This window comes from Falco punctatus (genome assembly GCF_963210335.1).
Source record: "Falco punctatus genome assembly, chromosome: 1".
Taxonomy (NCBI): domain Eukaryota; kingdom Metazoa; phylum Chordata; class Aves; order Falconiformes; family Falconidae; genus Falco; species Falco punctatus.
The window spans coordinates 100894844-100917232 of NC_137580.1; the positions used below are offsets into that span (position 1 = coordinate 100894844).

The following is a 22389-nucleotide window of genomic DNA, read 5'->3' on the forward strand; positions in this document are numbered from 1 at the left end:
AGGACCTCTCCTCTTCACAAGAACTCCTGCGGTAGCATGCCCACCCCACACAGCATGGTCACCCTGCTCCCTACAGCCCCTCACGCATGGCTGCCCTCCTGGGGTATTTTTCTGCCGGGGGGCACAGCCTGATGGCATTGAGGGGACAGGAGGCTGGTGTCACCCCCCAAAATTCCAATCCTGACCCAGCCCCATGCACTGGGTGTGGGAGCTCCCGAACACCACACTGAACCCCCGGAGCTGCTCAAGAGCAGCGCAGCCACCCAGGAAAAGGCTGAGACCTGCAGTGGCTGCAGGACCCCCCTTCCCTGGCTGGGAATCGAACCCAGGCCGCGGCAGTGAGAGTGCCGAATCCTGACCACTAGACCACCAGGGACAAGGTGGTGGTGGTTGTGGACCTGGTTGATGGTCACCAACCAAGCCCTGACAGGGCAGGGCACTTTCTTGGGCTCTTCAGCCCAAGAAGATGACCAGGTGGGGTGGATGCCACAGCCTTTCCAGGGGACTTTGCAGGGATATCTGCTGCTTTCAAGAGCTGTGTCATTGGGAAGACTATCTGCAAGAGGACCCCATCCCTGCCAGACCTGGGAAGCAGTGGGTGGCTATGCCAGGACTCTGCTCACCGCCAAAGGCAGATTTGGGGAAGGCAATGATGGCCAATGGTTCAATAAAAGACTTGGCAGTCCTCTGGGAGTTCACCAGGGAGGTTCAGTCCTGCTGATGGTGGAGCACGGACCCCATTTGTGCTGCTGTACGTTGCCAGGCTCTCGTGACACACATTGCATTGGGCACAGGTGATCCAGTTCCATGGACACAACAACGCTGACTCCCAGTGCACAGCCAGGATTTCCCTGTAGTCACCTCAGGAGAAGCAGGACAGAGCAGGTACAGGCTGATGGTTGCCAGCGGAGCCCTCCCTGTTCGGGGGAAACAGGGGTCTGAGACCTTGTGCTGGCAGAGGGAGTGTGTCTGGAGTCCCTGGTCCTACTGGTTTTACAGTGATGTTTGCATCTTGTTTTCCTAAGGGAAAATAGCCAGTCGGGGCCATCTTTTGAGACTTCATCTGGAGCTGCAAAGGGCAGGTGATCCCAGTTTCCAGAGGGTCTTTCTGAGGGGGCAGAGACTTTTGTCTTTGTTTACCCTGCAGAAGGAAGCAGCTCTCGTTAGCAGCGTGCAGGGTGGTTGTGCTGCCGGAGGGGCTGGGTGGCAGCGATGCACTGGTGTTGCCTGGGCATCCTGCTGCAGTGATCCCCCCACCCTTGTCCTGCCTGCTACATATAGCCTGGGTCCTTGGCCCCATACATTTCACTTAAGAAAATAAGACGTAAGAATACATTTCACTTAATAAAAAATTGTATTTTGTATTAAAAAAAAAATAAAAAAGAGGCTAAGTCAGGCTGGGTCAAAACCAAAAGCAGAGTTCTCCTCTACCACCTACACTCGCCTCCTAGAAAGGAGGCTTTCTGCTGAATAGAAAGATGGAGAGGGGATTGAAATGTGCGCCCCCCCACCCCACCCCCCCGTGCTGCAGGTGTTTGCTACCAGCATGGGCAGCACAACAGGGCACTGCAGAGCCCTGCACCCCTGCCCAGGGCAAAGAGCCCCAGGGAGAGCCCAGGGCTCATGACAGTACAAGTGTCACCTGCCCCTGCAGCACCCAGCACAGCGGGGTTCAGGCCTGAGGGGACCGAGCAGTGACACGGGATGGCACCCGGGGGGTGCCCTGTGCAGGAGCCCTGCCTGCCCCAGGCTGCGCGCAGGGAACGGAGCCCCAGCCCTGCACTTGGGGGGCAGGAGAAAGCACTGCAGGGCTTCTCAGCAGGTGGATGAGCCACGACTGAGGTGGACGTGAACGAAAAGGCTCCAGGAACATTTCCCACAGAAGACAGCAGAGGGCCCGGTGCTCCTTGGATGCTCGTGTGTGGTTGGGAGGGGAAGTAAATGGACAGAGAGAAAAATATCTCTGACTTGCAGGGGCCAGTGCACACAGTGATGAAACCACCCTGTGGCTTGTCTTCTCCCACACAGCTCCCAAAAATGGCCAGTGCAACTCCCCTTCCATCTGAAGCCAAAGCCCAGCATGGTGCCCCTTGCAACCCTTCCAAGGGATTGCAGTGGGACATGTGGCATCCAGCTCCCCTGTCCCCACGGTGCCCCCAGCTCTGCCCAGGTTTCTCTGCAATGCCTGGTGGATCCCAGCCGCTGGCTGCTGCCTTGGCTACCACCTCTCCCTGAGGAGCTGCACTGCAGGGAGCAGGAGAAGGCAAAGGGAGGCAGCAGGTGGCTTTGGAGCACTGCAGAGTAGGACGAGGAGGAAGGAGAGCAGGGAGGAGTGTCACCATGGAGCAAGGATGGAGCCACGATGAACGGCCTGGCATCTTTCCAACACTCCGGCATCTCTGCTGTGATGGTCAGGGCTGCAGAATACACCTCCAAACCCCTGCACAGGGCCAAACCCACCAAGCGAGGGGCAAGGCTGGGCATGTTGGGTGAGGGCAAGAGAGCACTGTGCTGGGCTGAGGCTTTCAGAAAGATATGCAGATGTCATGGTTTCAGTTGCCCCTACAAGCTCTAGCGGAGCATGAGCTCTGGCAGCCTTGCGGTTGGGGAAGCGTCAGTATATCTCTGCGGTTTCTCAGATCTCTATCTAGACCTGTCAGATATTCTGTCATAGATCGTAACAGTTCCTTCCTCTGTCAGCAGATCTGGGCACACCAAAACAGGTTCACTTGCATGTCCCATAGCAAGATGGTCTCTGTCTGTGTTGGCAGACAAAGGGGAGAGGGGCGACTGCCACCCCACAAACTGCAACAAGGAAGCGATGCAGCCCAGGAGCTGTGTTGGAGCCCAGGAGTGTGCAGGGGCATGGGGCAAGGCAGGTGGTTGGGATATAAAAACTTACTTTCTACAGGCACTCCTCCCTCAAAAGAGAAGTCCCGGCCCCAGGATCAGCCTTGGGGCAGCAGGGACAGGTCAAGGCTCAGTAGAAAATGCAATTGCTGTTGTAGCAAGGAGATGAGGCTGAGACACATGGCCTTGCTTTACACTCCTACATGGGTATGGGGCATGAGCAACACATACACAAACTAGCCAGAACAATAGGCTAATTGCAATGCTGGGATACATGCAATACAGGAGTAGCAATGAACAATCACTCTCCCCACCTCTCAGAGTGGGATGTCCCTTGGCAAATTCCAGCTGAGATTTTTGTCCCTTACAAAGCCCAAGTACTAGCTAGCATGCTGCTGTGCTGCCCCAAAATGCCACCATCACGTGTTTGTGAAAATCTCATGGTGTCAGTCACTTGGTTCAGTCCCTGGTCCTTCACATGCTTTGGAAGGCAGGAGTCCTCAGGGTCCCCAGGACACCACCACACCCAGCCCCATGAGGGTGACTCCTGGGAGAATGAGCTGGGAAAGCCATGGACCATTCCCCACCACCTCCTGTGGGGACGTTGCAGTGAAGAGGACACTGTGGGGAGACAGCTCCAATACACCCAGGCACAAGGAGGTCTCCAAGAGCCCCATGCAGACCCATGCGGTGTGTGTAGTAGGGGAAGGAGAGTGGGAGCAGAGCAGCACTGCCCTGCGGTCCCCGCTGCATTACTGGGACTGTGGGGCAGCGAGAAAATCCCAGGGAAATGAGCCCGTGGTGCCTCGTGAACAGCAGTTGTCGCTGGGAGCCAGGCATGAAAATACCCAGAGAAACCACAGGCTGTGAGCTGGCAAATTTGGTGCCTGTTGCAGAAAAAAGGGAGCTGGAAAAAGGGGAAATGCTCCCTGGGCGGGTATCCTGGGGAGCCCATCGCCTCATGGCAAGGGCAGCACTGGGGTCTCTGGGCAGACCACAACGTGAGCCCTGTGACTGTGAGTGTGCACAAGGGCATGGGGCTACACATTTGCACGAGAGCTGGTCTCTCACATCCCCAGCCAGGGGAACCCCCCACTCTGCCTTCTCCATCCCACCTTGTATGAAACCCATGCTGGCATTTGTGTTTCTCCCTTGGCTCTGGGAGAAAACAGTATTTGTAGAGTCAGACCTTCAGTCGGGCTTCTCAGGCAAGCCCTCCCCTTACCGGCTGATGCTGCGGTGTGTTAGGAGGGGTTTGGAGGTCCCGAGCTCCATAGTGGAAGTACAACTTTTGTTTGTTGAAGTTGAGGACTTTGTGTTCTATGGTGCTAAGACTGCCAGCCCAGACCTACAAGCAGTCTCTAGGGTGCTGGGTGATCCTTGCTGCCTGCACAGGCAGTAGAGCTCAGACCGTGCCTGCTGCCCATGCTGCCCACATTGCCCCCCCGCATCCACCCTGTGCATGTCCCAGACCCAGTCACAGCAGCAAGGACCCCCCCTGGACCTGCACTGTCCCCAAGCCGTTTTGAGGGTTGAGGGTCTGAGCACCTTTGTCCTCAATGTCTGGGTCGTTGAAAAGGAGACTGAGCTGAGGTCCTCCTGGTCCTTTGGGAAGGATGCTGAGAGGAGTTTGATGACTATTGGTGTCATGCTGGTGAATCTAAGCGTGAACCTGCACCTCAAGAGTGGTTTCATATCCTGTCTTGGTCAGCATAGCCTTCATGGGTGCAGACTCGCTCAGCCTTACCTCACCTCACACAAAGGCTATTCTGGTATTTCCTAGACCTGTTACTTCCCTTTTTCTGTTGGGTTTTTTTTTTGCTGTTGTTTGTTTTTTGGGTTTTTTTTTGTGAGGCAAAGGTGCCGTGACATCAGCTCCATTAAGTTTTGGAAACTCCAAGTCTTTGCCTTGAAATCGGACTGTGTGGCTGTCCACCCTACCTATAAAAAGCAAGAACTGGGCTTGCACCCTGCATCAGACAGAGGAGGAATCTGCTCTGGTCCTGCCTCTGCCCTTGCAGCTCATCTCTGCCCATAATGAACGCCTCCACAGTGTGCCTCTCCAGCATCCTTGTTGCTGCCCTCTTTTCTCAGGCCTCTCCTGCTCCATGTGAGTACAGCATCTTTCTCTGCTCTCTTGGGGTGGACTTTTGCTCTGACTGGCAGTAATTTTGAAGCAGAGCTGGAAGAAGTTAGCTGCAAAGGTTGGAAGCCTGTGTGAGTTCTGCTTTCTTGGGACTAATCTTCCTTTCTAGCATCCTTTTATCTTCAAGATGAGTTTTAATGATAAGTATCAAAGTTTTCAGGATTCATCTCCCCTGATTTTGTTGCTGGGCTTTAAGAGTGGCCCCAGGGTGACTGAAGGAGTTTTTATCATTGGATGTGATTGCAAAACATGTAACAAGCAATCCTAGCAACGATTTTAATTAAGCTTTGGTGTTTACAGCAATTTATTGCTAACTTTCTGGGGAAAGAGGAAGAGAAGAGGGCTCCACAGCTGATTAAGGGGATGATTGCCCATGCTCTCAGCTGGGGAATGTGCAGTTCATTGAGTGACAGACTCATGCTGGTTTTCATGATCTCTTCCAGTTGGGGCTGACACAACTGTGTGTTGCTTCAGCTACACCTTACGAAAGCTGCCCCAGAGTCATGTGAAGGATTATTTCTACACCAGCAGCAAGTGCTCACAGCCAGCAGTTGTGTAAGTACCAGCTCCTGCGCTGGGCTCTGAGGAAAGGCTTTGCCAGCCTTTGGGTTCTTCACTTCATGTCCAGTGGGGCCAAGAGTACGGTGCTGTGAGCAACCATACCTGGAGCAAGGGAAGGGGACAGCTACCACAGGTCCCATGTGCAGCAGATGAACACTCATCCTTCCCAGCTGAAAAATAAGTGGTCTCCTTGGTCTCCTTGAACCACCCTAGTGCTGGGAATAAAGTGCGTGGAGGTCTCTGTGTGGCCAGCAGGACCCCCCAAAGGTGATGAGTACAATGCACATAATGTGCCACCTGCAAGACTTGCACCTGATGTGCCAGCCACCCACGCGCTGCTTCCAGGGTCACCTCTGCACTGAATATGGCCAGGAACCTCTGAGCATGGGGAGGGTCTCCCAGGAGACCTTGATCTCTCCCTGCCCTCTGGGTTCCAGCAGTCTCTGCAGCCCCCTAATGCTTGGGGGTTTGTGGGACGGAAGCCTGGAGGGGAGGTGACCTCCTTGGGACCTAGCCCTGACCACAGGGCATGTGCCCGAGGTGACCCAAGGTCCTCATGTCCCTGTCCCCATCGGGGACTGTAACACCTCCCTGCCTGACTTGACAGGTTCATCACCAGGAAGGACCGGGAGGTCTGTGCTAACCCTGATGCCAAGTGGGTGAAGGAATACGTGAACGCCCTGGAGCTGCAGTGAGTGCTGGGAGCTGAGAGGTCTTTGCCCTGGAGAAGTCCTGCGATACCATCCAGCAGTCTTGGCACAGACCTAGAAATCCTGCTGCTGAGCACCAGGACCTGCTGAGCCACCTTGGGAACCCTGAAGTTCCTTTTGTCTTGCAAATATGTCATGTATCCACGATAACTTAGCCACCCATATGGGCAGCTGTGATGCTGGGGACCTCCTGGCCTTGCAGACCCATATTGGAATGGCCTGCTGTGTGACATGTGGCTAAACTGTCCCCTCCTTGTGCCTACACTGCTAGAATGGGAAGGGTTTTTTATCCCCAGGGCTATTTGTGGGAAGCGGTGTGTCAGGATTAAGTGCGGGTGCTGTTGTGCAAACCCAGCTGACCTCCCAGCCAGCTGCTCTGCCTGAGATCTGTGTCGCGAGCGAAGGAAGTGGCATGCTGGTTACTTACAGGCTGCTCATTGTGGAACCACATCGTTCAGCCTTGTCCTCAAAACTCTGTCTCTTGCTGGTGCCAAAGAATAAAGTGTCTGTGCTCTCTGTGTCAGCTCTGGAAGAGGTTGTTCCCCTCCCGCTTGGGAAAACAGGGCTGATGGGACCCCACTACAACCATTTTGCAAGAGGCCGAGGAAGAACTCCAAGTTCTGCGTTGGAAATGCCTCGGCCCTCTTAGTCCTTTAAACCTTCCCTTCTGCACCTTCCTTCTGCAGCTCCCTGCTCCCGGCACTGCAGCAGCAGCCCCACCACCACCCCAGCACCCCCAGGGCTGCTCCCTCCCAGCCTCTGTGCTGCTGCGGGGCCAGACCTCTCCCCCAGCCCTTTTCCCCTGTCATATTAGTAGCCAAAGGCAGGAGCTGGTGGAGCTGGATCCCCGGGGATTTGCCACTGTGGCTTTGGCAAAGGGATGTCTGGAAATCAGCAGGTAGGGGTACAGCGACATCTCTGCAGTGGGCTGGAAGGAGGGTGGCTCAGGAACTGGCCAGCCAGGACCACGTCCCCAGCACAGGCTCTTCTGGGAACGAAGCCTGAGCTGTGCTCGGCTCTGGGTACTCTGTTAGTGTGTTACTGCAAAGGACAGGCACCAATTATCTGCTGGTCATCAGCTGCTTTGGGAAGGAAACCTGAATTTCCTTTAAAAAATCACAAGAGATCTTTTGCACCAAGTAAAATCGACGAAAGCACTTTATCAGCTTATGGTTTGCATTTAAAACTAGCTGATATCTTTGTGGGCAGAGAATGAAACTGCTGGGTGTGACCTTCTTGCCACTGAAGCTGTGCTGGCAGGACGTGGGGACCTTTGCTCACTGGCCTGTCTCCATCAGAGCTGTCTGAAGCAAAAGCTCAGAAATTTTTGTATTGTCCCTTGGCTGAGAGTACCCCTACCTGGCATCTTGTGCATGTCAGCTCTTCACCTCCCAGGACATCTTCCATCACAAAATGAGCCATTCATCACCCCTGGGAGTAATTTCTCAGGTCCCCCTCACTGCTAGCAACAAATGAACCCCCATAACTAGAGGCAAGCAAATCTGTGAGTTATGGTGTCTGTAAAACACCCCCAAGCCCACTGGTGCCACAGGGTTCATGTCGTTGAATGCTGAACACACAAGTGTTCAGGTTGTCTCCTTTTCTCTTGTTGCTCATCACCACCTCTCCGCAGGTCTCCCTGTTTATTAACCAGCATTTCCTATTGCAGTTCCTTATTAACTGTCTCAAAGTCTCTGTTTCTGGCAGGAGCCAAGGCCACAGCTCTCACCCGCTGCTCCTGGGGCTCTCTGCAGACTGGGACAATTCCCAGGAGCAGCTGACTGTGTGGGTGCAGAAACCTCGCAGAGCCCAAGGGCACAGGGGAGGGTCTCAGTGCCCAGGATGAGGGTCCTCAGAGAGGAGGGGGCTGCCCTAGCCATGAAGCCAGGGTCAGAAAGCAGCCTTTGCAGCTCTGGTGGACCCTGCTCTGCCAAGCTGAGCTGGCAGAGCATCCTTGCAGTGAGAGCAGGCAGTGGAGAGAGCCCTGAGGCGTCTGTGCACCAAGAGCTGGTACCATAACCTGAACAGATCTTGTCCGTGAATCCTAGCGGGGCACACGCCTGCATGCTTCCCGGGTGCTGAGAGATGGAGGGGTCCCAGGGATGGAGGGAGTCCCACATCCCTGGTGATGGAGCACAGGGCAGCACAACCCCAGGTAGAAGAGGGTGGCTGTCCTTGGGGATGGGGAGGAAAGGTGTAGGGGAGTGGAGGTGGGTGATGAGGGCTGGGTGCAGGGCACCCTGAGGTGAAGAGGTCAGCAGGGCATCAAGAAAATGCAGAAAGAAGAGGCGGGAAGTTGGGAGGCTGGGAGCAGAGGACAGGGGCAAGGGAGGGAGAAGGACAATGCAGCAAAGGAAGGTATCCCGGTGCTTAGGGATGGGAAGAGCCTTGTGGGGTCAGTGGGGTTTACAGGCACAGGGGCTGAGGCCCCGGGATGCTGCCCCACATCTCACCCTGACAGCAGCCTTGCAGAGTGAACAAAAGGCCTGGCAGGAGGAGACGGGGGACGGTGTGGTCCACAGGGAGCCAGGGCCCAGCTCCATCCCAAACTGGGGCTCACAGCAGGCCCACGGCTGGTTCCCCACACCTTCCCCTGTGCATCCAGGACTCTGGGCTGTGGACAGCAGGATTTGTTGTCCCAAAAGGACCACTCTGCTGGGGGTGGGTGGGAAGGGGTAGCCTTCATCATCAGGGAGGAGGTTCATCGATATCCAAGCTCAGCAATGGAGACAGGCATTATGAGCAGAAAGCTTTACCCCTTAAAGACAGCGTGAAACCACATCTACAGAATAAGGTTGAAAATTGCTAATATGCAGCAGCACACCCGAAATGCCCCTTCCCTCAAGGCAGAAGAGAGATGACCCTGAGTAGCTCTCAAAGGACCCCAATTCCTCTGCAGGCTGGGCAGGCAGCTCAGCGGGAGGGGGAGGTACGAGGTTCTGTTCTGCATCCCTGCAAAGCAGCTGTGGCACAGCCCGCTGGGACAGGAGGCAAGGGGGACCCTGCGGCACAGCCCGGCAGCGGAGGCAAGCAGGGGAGGGGTATAAAATCAGACAGGTCTCCCTGAGCATGAGAGTAGTCAAACAGTGCTCGTGGCGGTTTGCTTTCATACAATGGCTCTTTGAGCACTTCACAGAAAGCTTTTAAGCATTGCTATCCCTCGCTTACAGATGGGGAAACTGAGGCACAGTGCCTTTGTAGAGCCAGGCTGGGCAAGGTGGGCTGATGGGACCCAGACTCCCTGTTGGGGCCACACGTTCCACTTCCCTGCCCACAGGACTGTGACAAGCAGGAGGCAAGCAGTCCACTACATCAAAATCATTCCTTTGCAAGAAGAGTGAAAGAAGCTGGGACTGGCCCTGGGCTCCCTGGGGCCAGAGCTGGAGCTCTGGAGGACCAGGCAGGGGTGGCCATCTCAGTGTGCCCCCAAAATGCTCAGAAGTGCCTTCACCCAGCTGGCATCAGGGTCAGCACAGGCCTGATGTTCCTTCCTGGTGATGAAGGTGGGAAGTGGGGAGGACCAGGAAACCTTTGTGGTGGGGAAGGGATGCACCACCACGGAGCTATACTGAGTCACACCAGGGCTGGGGAATGTCCTTTTTGCGACCGTTGTCTGGTGTGGAGGCATCCAGCCAAGGGCAGCTGCTGAGAAACCAGAGAAGGACCCTGGGCCAGACTCCTGGCTCTGCCTCAACTCACTGCTGGCTCCCGCAGGCAGGGAGGAGGACCAGGATACCCCTGGATCATGGGGTCCAGCAGAGTCAACCTGCCAGTCCCATGGGAGCAGCTGGCCTTGGCTTTTGTCCACCTCTGTCAGCACATGAGAAGCCTGATGGCTGGGTGGTGGTCACCTTCCAGCAGACAATTGGGGAACTGAACGCTTCTCTTGCCTCTCTGCTGGACTCTCATTCCTTCAGTTCAGATCTGGCTGGTGGACCACTTGGCCTTGCTGAGTCCTGACTTGTGTCTTGAGACTCAATACATGGCTCCATAATCGTTTGTGCCCATGTCCCACTTGCAGCCATCCCAACTCGCACCCCATTTTGCAGCACAGATGCCCCTGAACTGCTTGCAGAGCAAAGAAACCTGCAGGAAAGGGAGTGCTGAGCTGTCCGTGGAGAAGGATGTCAGGGCCAGGGACTGACTGGCAGCTGAGCCATCTCTTGCAGATTTCTGTGCAGCAGGCAAGAAAGGGCTGGCGCTGCCCCAAGCCTCAAGACAGGACCATCAAGAGCAGCTGATGCATCCCCTGGATTCAGCAGTACCTCTCCCCACGGCAGCTCTCCTGCTTGTCCAGGTGTCCCCTGCTGGCTACCCTCCCCTGCCCAGAGCTGGCAGCAGGCTGCAGGAAGGATGCTGGCGGCACGGTTGACCCCTGGGGCCATGACTTCCCCTGTGCTCTTACCCCGGGAGCCTGGGCTGGGTGGCCACGGTCCCGTGCGGAGGGACCTGTCCGCACCGTGCCTGGCTCCTGCCGGGGCAGACGGGCTGGGCTGAGGGGAAGGGGCTCGGGGAGCGGGCTGGCTTGGCTGCTGCGGCTGGAGCTGCAGAAAGGAAACCAAAACTGGGAAGGCTGGAAAGGGAAATTCCCTCGTGAGCCCGGGCTCCAGGCCAGGGACTGTCCGGAGAAGAGCCAGCTGCAGCTCCGAGTCCTGCAGCCTCCCCAGCCTGCCCCCCGCACCCGGGCCTGGGGCAAACCTCAGACCCCCTGCAGCCTTCTCTTTCACCGCGACACCCACCCTCCACCCCCTCGCAGCACACGGAGCCCCACATCAGGCACCAGTTTCCCTCTGCAACACCAAACTCAGCTCCTCGGCACTAAAGGCGACAGAGCATGCAGGCGGGATGCCCTCAGGGCTAGAGGAGACCCCCAGCACCCCCTTCCCGGGGTCCTCACCTGCCCACCCATGGGCAGCAGCTCCTGTCCATCCACCCCACCACGCAGTGGCCACTCTCTGCTCCCATGTTTCATGGCACAGCTGGGAAGCCCTGCTCGGGATACCTCCCTCTGCAGATTTTTGTCTCTCCCTGACAGTGGTAAGCCCTGGCTTAGAGTGGGACAAGATTTTTGCAGACATGCTGACCCACTTTGTCCCTGCTTGGACCTGATCTGACCCTCTCCACCAGCACCACACCGTGCCAGGAGAGCATAGGGACCCTGCGGGGTGAGTGAGAGCCTGTGCCTTTCCTAAATCACCCTCCCAGCAGAGTGGTCAGGAGCCATCCAGAGCTGGAGCCCTCTGCATGGTCCCCCATCACCAGCACCCTCTCCTGGGACACAGAATGGTACCTGGGCTGAGCCTGCCCTTTGCTGGGATGCTACTCCTTGGATTTCCCATGAGCTTGCCTTCCTGCAGCCAGCTTTCCAGCCTGGAAAACACAAGACTAGAGGGAAATCACGAGACAACATGAAGGTGTTTTCCCAGCCTCAGGGTTGCCAAATCTGATCTATAGCTGCAGGAAGAAGATGAGACAATAACAGAAAGGCTTTTTTTGCATTAAGAAGAAGAATGGGATGGCTGCAAAGCCAGGCCAGCTCTGGGTGACCATGCTGTTGGGAGCATTTCTTCTCCATGTGCAGAAGCAAAGGAGTGCTGAGCACGATTCTGATGGGCCAGCTGTGCCCAGCCCTGTGCTTTTACCCTTCAGACCTGCTACCTCCTATTCATGTTCCCATGCAAAGCTGCATCCTGGGAATGACTGCAGCAGGTTTGCTGGTGGCTGTTTTGCCCCTGCAGCATAGCTGAACCCTTCCCTTTGTTTTACAGGTGGCAAAGTGAGGAACAACCCCCATTAGGGGGGTCAGAAAGAAAGTTGGGGTCCCTGCCCCTCTCCAGGCAGCACTGCCGGGCTTGGCAGGACCCAGCAGCACAGGGCAGCTGGCAGGCAGAGATGCAGTGATGTCTCAGAGGAACAGACACATATGAGGAGAGGAGCTGCAGGGCTGCTGACAGCGTGCATGTGGATGCCTGCGGGCTCTATGCTAGGAAACACTGACGCTTAGCTGAAAGAAATGGCTAGCAGGGGTGGGTATGGGCAGGAACTGGCCCTGATCTGTGCTTCAGCACCCTTGGCACAAGTGTGGATGAGCAGCTCATGAGCCCCAGGTACCTGCCAGCTCCCAGGGCAGCCTCAGCACCATGGTAGCTCCATGCCCTCTGCTTCCTCCCATCCCACCATGAATCACTCTCCCTGCTCTCCCCCTGCAAAACCTCTGGTGGTATTTTACCTCTTACAGTGACATGTCCTATCACCACCCTACTGCACACACAGTGTGCCCAGGGACCACTTTGGGGTGCAGCGTGTGGGCCTGGGCATAGCAAAAGAGCATATGGAACATGCTGTGGTGTGCGGAGAACATATTCTTATATGTAAAAGGCCCATATGTGTGTACAAACACATCTAATTCTTTAAAAGATGTGGGAGGCAGGGGTGTATGTGGTGGGGGAATGAGGTGTCAGAGAATGTTCATATGTCTGCAGTATGGAAATGTTATGGTTTTGCCTCAAACCATTTCCCATCACCACATGTCATACAGAGTGTGCAGATAGGATCAGGGTGAAGTTCTGTCTCTGTGTTGGTGAACACCACTCAGAGGCACATAAAAGGAAAAAAGTAAGAGATTTTGTCCAAATACTTTATTCTCCAGAATCATGATTTCACACACAAAAGCCACAGCCACCCATCATCCAACACTGAGACTCTGAGCCACCCTCTCATAAATAGCATTATTATCCACAGAAGTAATGCCTGTCCCATAGGATAACTTCTTAAATAATTTGAAATAATATAACAATAGAGATACAGTCCCATGAGCCTTTCCAGGCCACAGGCGGAGGTGCCAGGGCAGAGGGATGAGGTTGCAGACTGGTCAGTGCAAGCTGAGGGCGAGTAGCAGCACCGCAGCAGGAGGTGCCTCGCGGTGCCCTTCCAGCAGTCCCCAGGGCCGCCGGCAGCTGACGTGGGCTCTTCTACCTCCTCCTGCCCTAGTGTCCTGCTCCATTGCAGGAGCTCAGGATAACGCTACGCTTGCCATCTTGCTCTGCTCAGTTCTGGTCCAAGTTTTGTAGGTAACTTTGAACCCAGGTGTCACTAGGATTTGCACATACCTGGCGGCCTTTCTTTGTGATGAACCTGTGGAACAGGGATGAGGCATTAGATCTCTGCTCAGACCTACATCCCAGGGGACCCTGGACCCCAGCTTTGGGGTGTTGCAAAAGGTTCTCCCCTGTATGCTAAGCTGATGCTGAAACCAGCGGCTCACTTTGACTTCCCTCACTCCCATCCCTTTTCGCACACTGCCTCCTTGACTCCTGCAGGAGCATCCCTGGGAGTCCCCACAAGAGCATCCCTGGCAGTCTCTGTGTAAGTCCTTTCCCCTTGCTCTGTTCCCACAGATCCCTATGCCCACAGCCACCCTGCAGAGCTGGTCACTCTCCCACACAGCTCCCACCACGGCTGCCCCCACACCACCCCAGCATGTCTGCACCCAGGAGTCAGCTCTGGTACTTACACGATGGCCGGCAGGGTGCAGCTGGTGCTGGTGCTATAATAACGCAAGATGAGCTTCTGCGGGAGCTTGCGGGATGTGTAAGAGAAGCAGCAGACTGGGAGGTCAGATCCAGCTGGAGGAGGCAAGGAGAGACCATGTGAGCACATGCTGGGCTGTGCATTGGGAGCAAGCAGCCCATCACCTCAGGGAGCCATGCTGGCAGGGAAGGGAGGGAGGAATAAGAGAATAATTAAGACTGAAATGGACATTGGGGATCATCCAGTCCAATGCCAGGAACAGTACTGTCAGGTACTGGGGGACATTCCCACCCAGTCATTGCTCAGAGCTTTGTTTCCCACCTCCCCCAGCCCCAGGGCAGAGACTAAAGTCCCTACACTATAACCAGGAATAAGTACTCCAGGTGCAGGATGGATGGATGGATGGATGGATAAGGGACGGATGGATGGATGGATGGATGGATGGATGGATGGATGGGTGGATGGATGGATGGTTTTCTAATTCTGGGGTTCCTACACATAGCTGATCTCAGTGCAGAGTGGAGAGTGGTACAAATACTGAAAAATTCCCAGTTATCTGCCAGATTCAAATCTGTCCTTCCTTCATAAACAAAAAAGCAGGACTCACCTGGACCACAGAAAGTTTGGGAGCAAGAGGCTGTGATGAGGAGAAGAGCAAAAATGGCTGGAGAGACCTTCATCTTCCCGTTGGGTGAGGGCAGTCGGCGCAGGACCAGGAGCTCTGGCAGATGCAGCTCAGACTGCAGCAGATGGATTCAGCTCCCTTTTAACAGAGTCCTGGAGGCAGTCAGGAGAGGCCCGAATGGAAATTCCAGAATGAAGACAGAGGATGTCATGAAAATGAAATAGCCAAAGGAAATTAGGAGGAAAAAAAAGTAATCAGAAAGAATGGGATATAGTTCACATTGGAGCCAAGTATGCTGAGCTCTTACTCAGCATTCATTTTCGATTTTAGCAAATCAAAAGGAAACTAAAATGTGCCAAGTGGCATGGCCACAAAGAGGAAAACTATTTATCTGAACTACAGCAGGGATTTTCCCTGTGAGTCTGTATAGCAAGACACAATGTTTGCCTAAGATTATGCAACTCTGGGGAAAAAAAATCAGGCAAGGTCCAAAGCACGCTCGTGCTGCTGTGTATAGGGTGTTTATTAAAGGTTGTTAAACTGCAGCATGTGGGGCTGAGAGGTGGCCGGACTGCAGGCTCTGCGCTACCCAAAGTGCTCTGCCTGCACCGGCTCTGCTGTGCTTGGCATAACGTGGGCCAGCGAGGAGCTGAGGCTGGAGGCACCCCTGGAGATCGTCCAGTCCAGCCCCTGCTCAAAGTGGGCTCAGCTGGGAAGGCTGCGCAGGACCATGCCTGGATGGGCTGTGAGTATCTCCAGGGATGGACATTCCAAACCTCTCTGGGCAACTTCTTTCAGTGTTCAGTAACAAAGTTTTATCTGGTGTTTAAATAGAATTTCCAGTTGCCTCTTTTCCTGTCCCTGGCCACCACTGAGAAGAGCTGGGCTCTGTCTGCTTTGGTCCCCACAGGCAAGTTGACAAGATCTCCCTGGGCCATCTCTTCTCCAGAAGAATGGTCCCAGCTCTCTCTGCCTCTCTTCCTAGGAGAGATGCTCCTGTCCCTTCATCATCTTCATGGCCCTTCACTGGGTCCTCCCCAGTAGTTCCCTGTCCCTCTTGAACTGGGAAGCCCAGAACTGGACCCAGCACTCCAGGACTGGCCTTACCAGTGCTGAGCACAGGGGAAGGGTCACCTTCCTTGACCTGCTGGCAACACTTCTCCTCATCCAGCCTGAAAGCCTGTTGATCTCCTGTGTGGCAAGGGCACGTTGCCACTCATGTCCAGTTTGGTATCCACCAGGAGCCCCAGGTCCTTTCATGCCAAGCTGCTTTCCAGCTGGTCAGCACCAGCGCATACTGGTGCCTGGAGGTGTTCCATCCCAGGGCAGGGCTTGGCACTTCTCCTTGTTGGACTTCATGAGATTTTTGTCAGCCCATTCCTCCAGCCGGACAAAGACCCTCTGAATGGCAGCATGCCCCTCTGGTGTGTCAGCCACTCCTCCCAGCTTTGTGTCATCTGCAAACCTGCTGAGGGTGCACTCTGACACATCATCTGGGTCATCAAGATATTAAAGAGTAGTGGTCCCAGTATCGATCCCTGGGGTTCTCCACTGGCGACTGGCTTCCAGCTGGACTTGTGCCATGGACCACAGCCCTCCAAGCCCAGCTGTTCAGCCAGTTCTCCATCCTTCTCACTGCCATTTATATCTAATCCGTACTTTATCAGTTTGCCTGTGAGGATGTTACGGGAGCCTTACTGGATCCAAAAGAAGCAACATCCACTCATCCCTCTGACCCCATCTACCTGGCCAGCCACCTCATCTCTGAAGGCTACCAGGTTGGTGAGGTGTCTAACTACTCAGTCACCTTAACAGTCACAGGCTTCCACGAAGGGATCAGAGGGCAGGATCTCACCCTTCTTTGGAGGGTCTTTGCAGGCAGGAGGGTCTTTTGCCACCTCAACCTCAGTCCCTGGGGAGCAGGGAGTTCGCTGGAAGAGGTGGTTTGCCATACCTGAGACATTTTGCCATCCTGAACTGGTCCCTACAAAAGCTCCTTTGAGTACAAGATGGATTTTCTGCTGAGAAGTGAGTAGTGGAGAACCTGCCTGGCATGGGAGAAACTTTTGAGCCTTGGCAGGTCTCCAGCTCTGGGCAGCTCCTGCTGGGGAGCAGGGCAGAGCAGCAGCTCTGCAGGGAGTGGGTGACCTGGGGCTTCCTGACATCCTGCCACAGCCTGGGGCTGCAGCTGGGGTCGAAGCCCCTTCCAGTGTAGAGATGATGCTCAAGCTCCCGGGCCTGGATCTGGATTTTCATTCCCAGAAGTACAAATCCCCTGCTTGGCTACCATGGTGCTGCAAGTGAGAGCAGTGGAGACACCGTCCTTCACACCTTGCCTCTGGCAGGGACAGAAAGAAGGTTCAGGGCCCCCGAGGTATGTGGTGACCTGCTCCTCCCCACGCTTGCCCTCCCAGGGTGGATCCCGTTTGCACTCCTGCTTCCCAACACGGCCACCCAGGCCACTGGTGCCATGGGCTGTGCCAGGCTGCAGGCTCACCCTGCAACTGGGCAGACACCAGCAGAGCGCCCGAGAGTGCACTTTTACTGGGGCCAAAGACTGTGAGTTCTCACACGGGCATCGAGGGAAGTGCTGGATTCCCCCGGACTGACAGCGAGCCCTGGCAGGACCAGCTCTGCTTTCCCTGCGCAAGTCTGAGAGCTCTGGGCAGAGGTGCACGACAGAAGACGAAGCGGCTCCAGCTTTTGGTTGAATTGCTGCAGAGCAAAACCAAATTCTGGCTTTTTGCCATGGAAATAAATCATGCAGAAACCAACAGTGGGAGTTTTATGTTCCCCTGTGCTTGCAACTCACATGCCAGAGTGTGCAGGGGGAAATGACAAATGCTGGTGGCCGGCGCCGCATTGCCGGGTGAGGAAGGTTGTGGCTGCAGAAAGCAGCTTTGTGGCTAATGCCAGCCAGAGACAGCTTTGATAATGGGAACTTCACAGCTTCTGCTCTCCAGCCTGCTGCTGGCAAGCAGCGAGCCGCAGGGCTGGCGGTGCGCACGGTGCTGTCCCACTTGCTGCATGGAGGTGTGATGGGGGTGTGATGCAGGTGTGATGTGATCTGTGTCAAGCAGCTCTGTCCTCTGTCGGGAAGCCCTGAGATGGTCCGTGGAAGGATGGGGGCCATCATTTACTGCTAACGAATTTGACAGAGCTGGAGGAGGAGGGTCTGCAAAGAGCTGCTGCAGCTGCGATCGCTTGGTTGTGTCATCAGCACAAACCCACTATGCTTACAAAACTGCCCTTTGTCAGCTGGGATGTTGTTTTCCCCGGGGTGCTGAGAAGCCACCTGGACGGGGGGCTGCTCTCCCGGCCGCTTCCCTGCACTGACCCCCTGCACTGGGCTCCAGCGCCGAGCCCCCAGCTGCAAGCCCAGCTGCACACCCCCGCCAGGCTGCCCTCTGCTCCCTCGCCACCCCCCGAGGCCACCTTCCATTTTCAGTTTTCTGTCTCTGTACACTGCTTTTTGCTTCTCAAACCCCGGAGCCCTCTTCTGTCACAGTCCGTGCAGATCAAGTATTTCTAAGCTGACCTCTCTCAAGCTTCCTTTATTGTTCCTGGAAATGAGCCAGTTTTAAAAGTTTAGTCTCACCCAGACGGGCACGAGACTTGTTTGGGTGCAGGCAGAGTAGAAAAAGTAAGCTAAAATTATTCAAAGAGGGAGACCGTAGGGAAGGCTGTTACGGTGGGTGCTGTCTTCATGCCCTGGGATAGGTGGTGAGAAGGATTAGCCCAGAGGCCCTGGGACTCCTTCAGGCCCCCCTGAAATCCTGCCCTCACCAAGAGCCACAGTCACAAAGCACATCCCCCCCAGGGCAGAGGGGTGCAGGATACTTCACTCATGGGTGATGGTGGGGGTTGTCCCCAGGCTGATGTCCCCTTGTCTGCCTTCCCCTGGGGACACAGCCCACCCGTGGGGGCTGCACCGTTCCAGCCCTGGCGCCGCAGCACCCTCAGAAGGAACTTGGAGCACGTGAAGGGATATGTTCCCATCCCTGTCACTCCTGCTAGCCATCTGCTCTGCTTGCCCACGAGCCAAGCGGGCACAAGCTCTGGGGTGTGGGGTGCTCTGTGTGGAGGAGCTGGGGGTTCGCCTGTGGCAGAGGTGCAGTGCCCTGAGGGTCACAGCCCTGTTCCTCTACTTGCAGCCTGGGGCAAGGGTGCTGCCTGGCCGAGCCTGGTTCCCCTCCTCTCCCACTCAAACCGTCCCCAGCAAGTCCCTCCTGCGGCTGCACCTCACTGCGTGGTGTGGGAGGGATGCAGGATGCCGCGTGGGGAGGCTGCAGGGCCGAGGCACGCCAGTGCCAGGGCTGCCCCAGACCTCCCCTTTCCCAGGGGACACGGGTGCCAGGCAGAGCCCGTGCTGGCCCAGGCGGCCAGACAATGGCCCTTTTGATGGGCACAAACCCATCTGGGGTGGCAAAGCCTCCAACATCAGCACTTCAGAAAGATGCTGCAGTGCTCCCTAACCTACAAACAGCCTCCACACATGGGAAGTGGTTTGCAGCCTTGCAACAAACCCAAAATAAATCATGAGGCTAGTAAACATCCGAGCCCCACTGCCGGTCTGTGCGTGTGACCACTGCAGCTGGAAAGCTCACACCTCGCTGTGGAAACACAGGGTTCACACCTCCCGTGGAGTTTCCTACATCCCGTCAGTGCTGCCGGTGGCACCAACAACACACGCATCCCTGCCAGCAGGTGCAGCACGTGGACACGGGGTCTTCAGAAGGTCCAAGGGCCACACATTACAGAAGTTCCTCAGCTGTGGCAGTGGCCCTGACACAAGCTTAAAGGTTAACCCTGGTCTCAGCCCCCTCTGTGAGCAGGGGAGGGTCATGGTGCACCACCATCCCTGACACACTCATGGGGTGCAGCCAGCCACCCAGTGCTCTGCAGCCACCTGCAGTTGGCCCACCTAAACCCCCTGGAGAGCTTGGCTCCAGGACCACTAATGAAAACGAAAATAATCATTTTGTGGCTTGCTTCTTTTCCTTTTTGCTTGATTACAATAAACACACAAGGCCCAGTCGGCTCATTTATAAACTGGTTTTGTTTTTCATCCCAGCAGAGCTCTGAATTTTCAGCCTCGTTTTCCTTGCTCTTCTTGGAGGACTCGCCAAAGATCTGAGTGAGGTGGGCTGTCCTCCGGAGCAGAGGATTCAGCCCCAGCAGACACGTCGTCTGGTCCCCCCAGGCATTTGCAGGGTCTGAGGGATGCTGGGGGGCGCGGGTCGGGTGCGCCCCAACCCCTGAAGCTGCAGTCGGGGTGAACCATGACCAGACTCAAAAATTGCTAAAACTCAATTTTTCCCTGTTTCTTTCATTTCCTTTCATGTGAAGGATGGAGAGGGGTATGGAGCAAGGAGGCTTTTTAATTTAATTTTAATTTGCATTGACATACAGTCCAGTTAATTTTCTTTGGTTTGATTTGCTTCAAAGGAAAGGCCAGGAAAAATGAGGCATCTGTCATTAGAAAGTGATAGCATTGCTTGGGGTATTTTTTTCAGAAAATGCTCTTGCTGGAGAAAGACTGAACCTTTAACAAGAGGCGTTTTTTCTTATCAGCTACAAACATCTTCCTGGCATGACAGGATTTCAGGGAAACACAAACGGGTCTCTTGTGCAATGCAGATGGCGGTGGCCACTCGCTCACACCATCTGCCTGGTGTGGCCGTGCTCTCCCCTTCACCCACCACGGTGGGGACAGATGGTTCCCAGTCACTCCCACAGGCTCAGGTTCTGCATGGAGCCAGTTCCAGGACATGACATCATCTTAAAAATTCCAGTATTTCTCCAGAAATGTCAAGAATGGTGGGGGTAAAGTTTCTGTACACTAATGGAAAGTCACTAGCGCCTGAGCTCTGAGCAGGGCAGGCTGGAGGCTGCTGCAGGTGGAAGCGGAGCTTGTCTCAGAGGCAGTTTCTGAACACTGGACATTTTGAAGTACTTCCTTTTCTGAATGAATCCTGACTCCTCAGCACTAAAACCTGCTATAAATAGCAACTTACATCAGCCAGTCTCACCATTTTCAGGGTTCCCCTTTCATTCAAGATCGAGAATTTCCCTATTTCTACTATCACCAAATCTATTTTGGGCATTTGCTTTACTTAGCACTTTCTCCTGGGATTCTTGGGGGGCTTGCAGAAAAGCTCTATCGTATCCCTCTGTGTAGATCAGTGCACCACCGGCCAGGCTGCTTTGGACGGCCTGTCCTGCTGGCTCCGAGCACTGCGTGCCGGCAGCGGGGGCAAGGGTAGGGCACAGCCTGGGCCGTGAATCCTGAAACCACCTGGAGCCACGCTGGGAAAATTTCCATCTTACACCACCATTTTGCTGTGCTATGAGCCTAAATTCCCCTGAGATGCTCCAGCCCACTTTGGCAGCTCTTCTGCGGCCATCTCCCCCCCTCAGAGCATCTCCCAGGTTAGATGGTCCTTCGTCTGAGACACGCAGCATCCTCTCTTTCTAAAAGGTGAAAGAGCTAGAAGAAATTACTTTCTCGTTTCATCACGACTTGGATGTGGGGGAGTGGGTAAGAGAACACTTTTTAGTTGCGAGTTGCAACATCCCAGGGCTCACTGATGTGACTATAGCTTCCCACCTCTGTCCAGCCTGCAGAGCTGGCAGGGTAGGGGCTTTTGTCAGATTTCTAAGGTAAAAACAGACCCCCTGGGAAGCAAATACCCTGACTTTGGGGTTGGTTTTGCCTTTCAGCAGTAGAAAAATTTCAGCCCTTACCTGTAACACACATTATGTAGGCTAAACTGATCCTAAACTGACTCGGCTAAACTAAGAAAAAAATAATGTATTAATTAAAAAATAGTCTCTACCAGTACAAAATAATTTGGCATCTGCTTGCTGACAAAAACATAAAGGCATGGAGGTTTTCAGATGCCTCATTGAAAACATCTGAATAATCAGTGCAGATTTCCAACTAATTCTTCTGTTTTAACGAAACTCATTTTTTATCAGACCATTTCTGCACCATAAATGGTATTTCACCTTCCTGCCCTAGTCACACCATGTGCCTCGGGAGCAGGACAGGACCAGACGGCGGTAGGCGGCAGGTCTCAAGACATGACCCAGGAATGCTTGAAGGTACAATCACAGGGGACAGCTCAGAGGCAAAGCATGCTCTTACGTACATCTACAAGTTATATTCCCTGAACAGCCAGACAGAGGAGCCAAGTAAGCTGACACAAGCTCAGAGAGGATTTCTGGTCCAGCTGGTGTCCGAGTTCCCACCTCCTGCCTGGCGGGGTGCGCTGCCTACGGAGGCAGGCTCTCTTCTCATCCTCCCAGGATATCTGGGGACAACCAAGCTGACAAGGGGAGAGGGGAGTGAGGTCTGAACTGAATAGTGAGCCTGTGAGGTGCTTCTCTCCGCAAATAGCAAAGGGAAGGATGGAGAGGGGACCAAACTGGCCATGATGTGGCAAAGAAGGAGGTGATGCTCAACTTGGCAAGAGCCACATTCACTCCACAGACTGCCCTTCCCAGCCTCGGTGAGGGGCAGGTGCACCACCACGGCTCCCAACCTACGCTGAGGGTGGGCCACCTCTGGGATTTCACCTGTGCAAGTCCAGGACCACGCTGTCCTCCAGACCCTTCTTTGCTTGCATGGAGCAGAGCAGTTAACCTGCGTGGAGCTACCCTGCCGCACCTGGTGGAGGGCTGTGCACACCACATGGTGTTGGAGTGATGTTTGGAAAGCACCAGGTTATTTACAGAAGGCGCTTGGGTCAATAGCTGGGATCTTTAATAGAAACACAGTGAGTCAGAGACCAGCACCACAGTAAGGGTGCAGAGGCGCTGGTGGTGCGGTTGGGTTGCTCCGCTTTACATCACAGTCCTTCCACTGACTTTCAGGCAGCATCTGCCAAGATATCACTCACCACCTAGTGATGTCTTGAAATCAATGAAATGGAGACTTTCACAGAGATGTACCTACTTCTCTG

The 22389-nt window shown here is 54.8% G+C and overlaps 2 protein-coding genes across 2 annotated transcripts; one reads left to right on the top strand and one right to left on the bottom strand.

Moving 5' to 3' along the window:
- Nucleotides 1–4590: 4590 nt before the first annotated feature.
- Nucleotides 4591–6788, top strand: LOC308064486 (C-C motif chemokine 5-like). The gene is made up of 3 exons (XM_080389040.1): nt 4591–4960; nt 5440–5551; nt 6165–6788. Exons 1-3 carry the CDS (start codon nt 4888–4890, stop codon nt 6250–6252), a joined length of 273 nt encoding a protein of 90 aa, XP_080245166.1. The 5' UTR covers nt 4591–4887; the 3' UTR covers nt 6253–6788.
- A 6102-nt stretch (nt 6789–12890) lies between these two features.
- On the bottom strand, nt 12891–14590 carry LOC308064037 (C-C motif chemokine 4-like). Its single transcript, XM_080387884.1, has 3 exons — nt 14405–14590; nt 13781–13892; nt 12891–13401 (listed from the first exon to the last, which is right to left on the bottom strand). The coding sequence occupies exons 1-3, from the start codon at nt 14475–14477 to the stop codon at nt 13314–13316; spliced, it is 273 nt and encodes a 90-aa protein (XP_080244010.1). The 5' UTR covers nt 14478–14590; the 3' UTR covers nt 12891–13313.
- Between the last annotated feature and the right edge of the window lie 7799 nt (nt 14591–22389).

Bases quoted from the DNA above. Each gene is read 5' to 3' on its own strand.
- LOC308064486 (XM_080389040.1), top strand. From the start codon at position 4,888: ATGAACGCCTCCACAGTGTGCCTCTCCAGCATCCTTGTTGCTGCCCTC. The intron at 4,961-5,439 runs GTGAGTACAGCA...GATCTCTTCCAG, and splicing joins TCAGGCCTCTCCTGCTCCAT to TTGGGGCTGACACAACTGTG. The intron at 5,552-6,164 runs GTAAGTACCAGC...CTGACTTGACAG, and splicing joins TGCTCACAGCCAGCAGTTGT to GTTCATCACCAGGAAGGACC.
- LOC308064037 (XM_080387884.1), bottom strand. From the start codon at position 14,477: ATGAAGGTCTCTCCAGCCATTTTTGCTCTTCTCCTCATCACAGCCTCT. The intron at 13,893-14,404 runs GTGAGTCCTGCT...TGCCTCCTCCAG, and splicing joins CCAAACTTTCTGTGGTCCAG to CTGGATCTGACCTCCCAGTC. The intron at 13,402-13,780 runs GTAAGTACCAGA...CCTGTTCCACAG, and splicing joins TGCACCCTGCCGGCCATCGT to GTTCATCACAAAGAAAGGCC.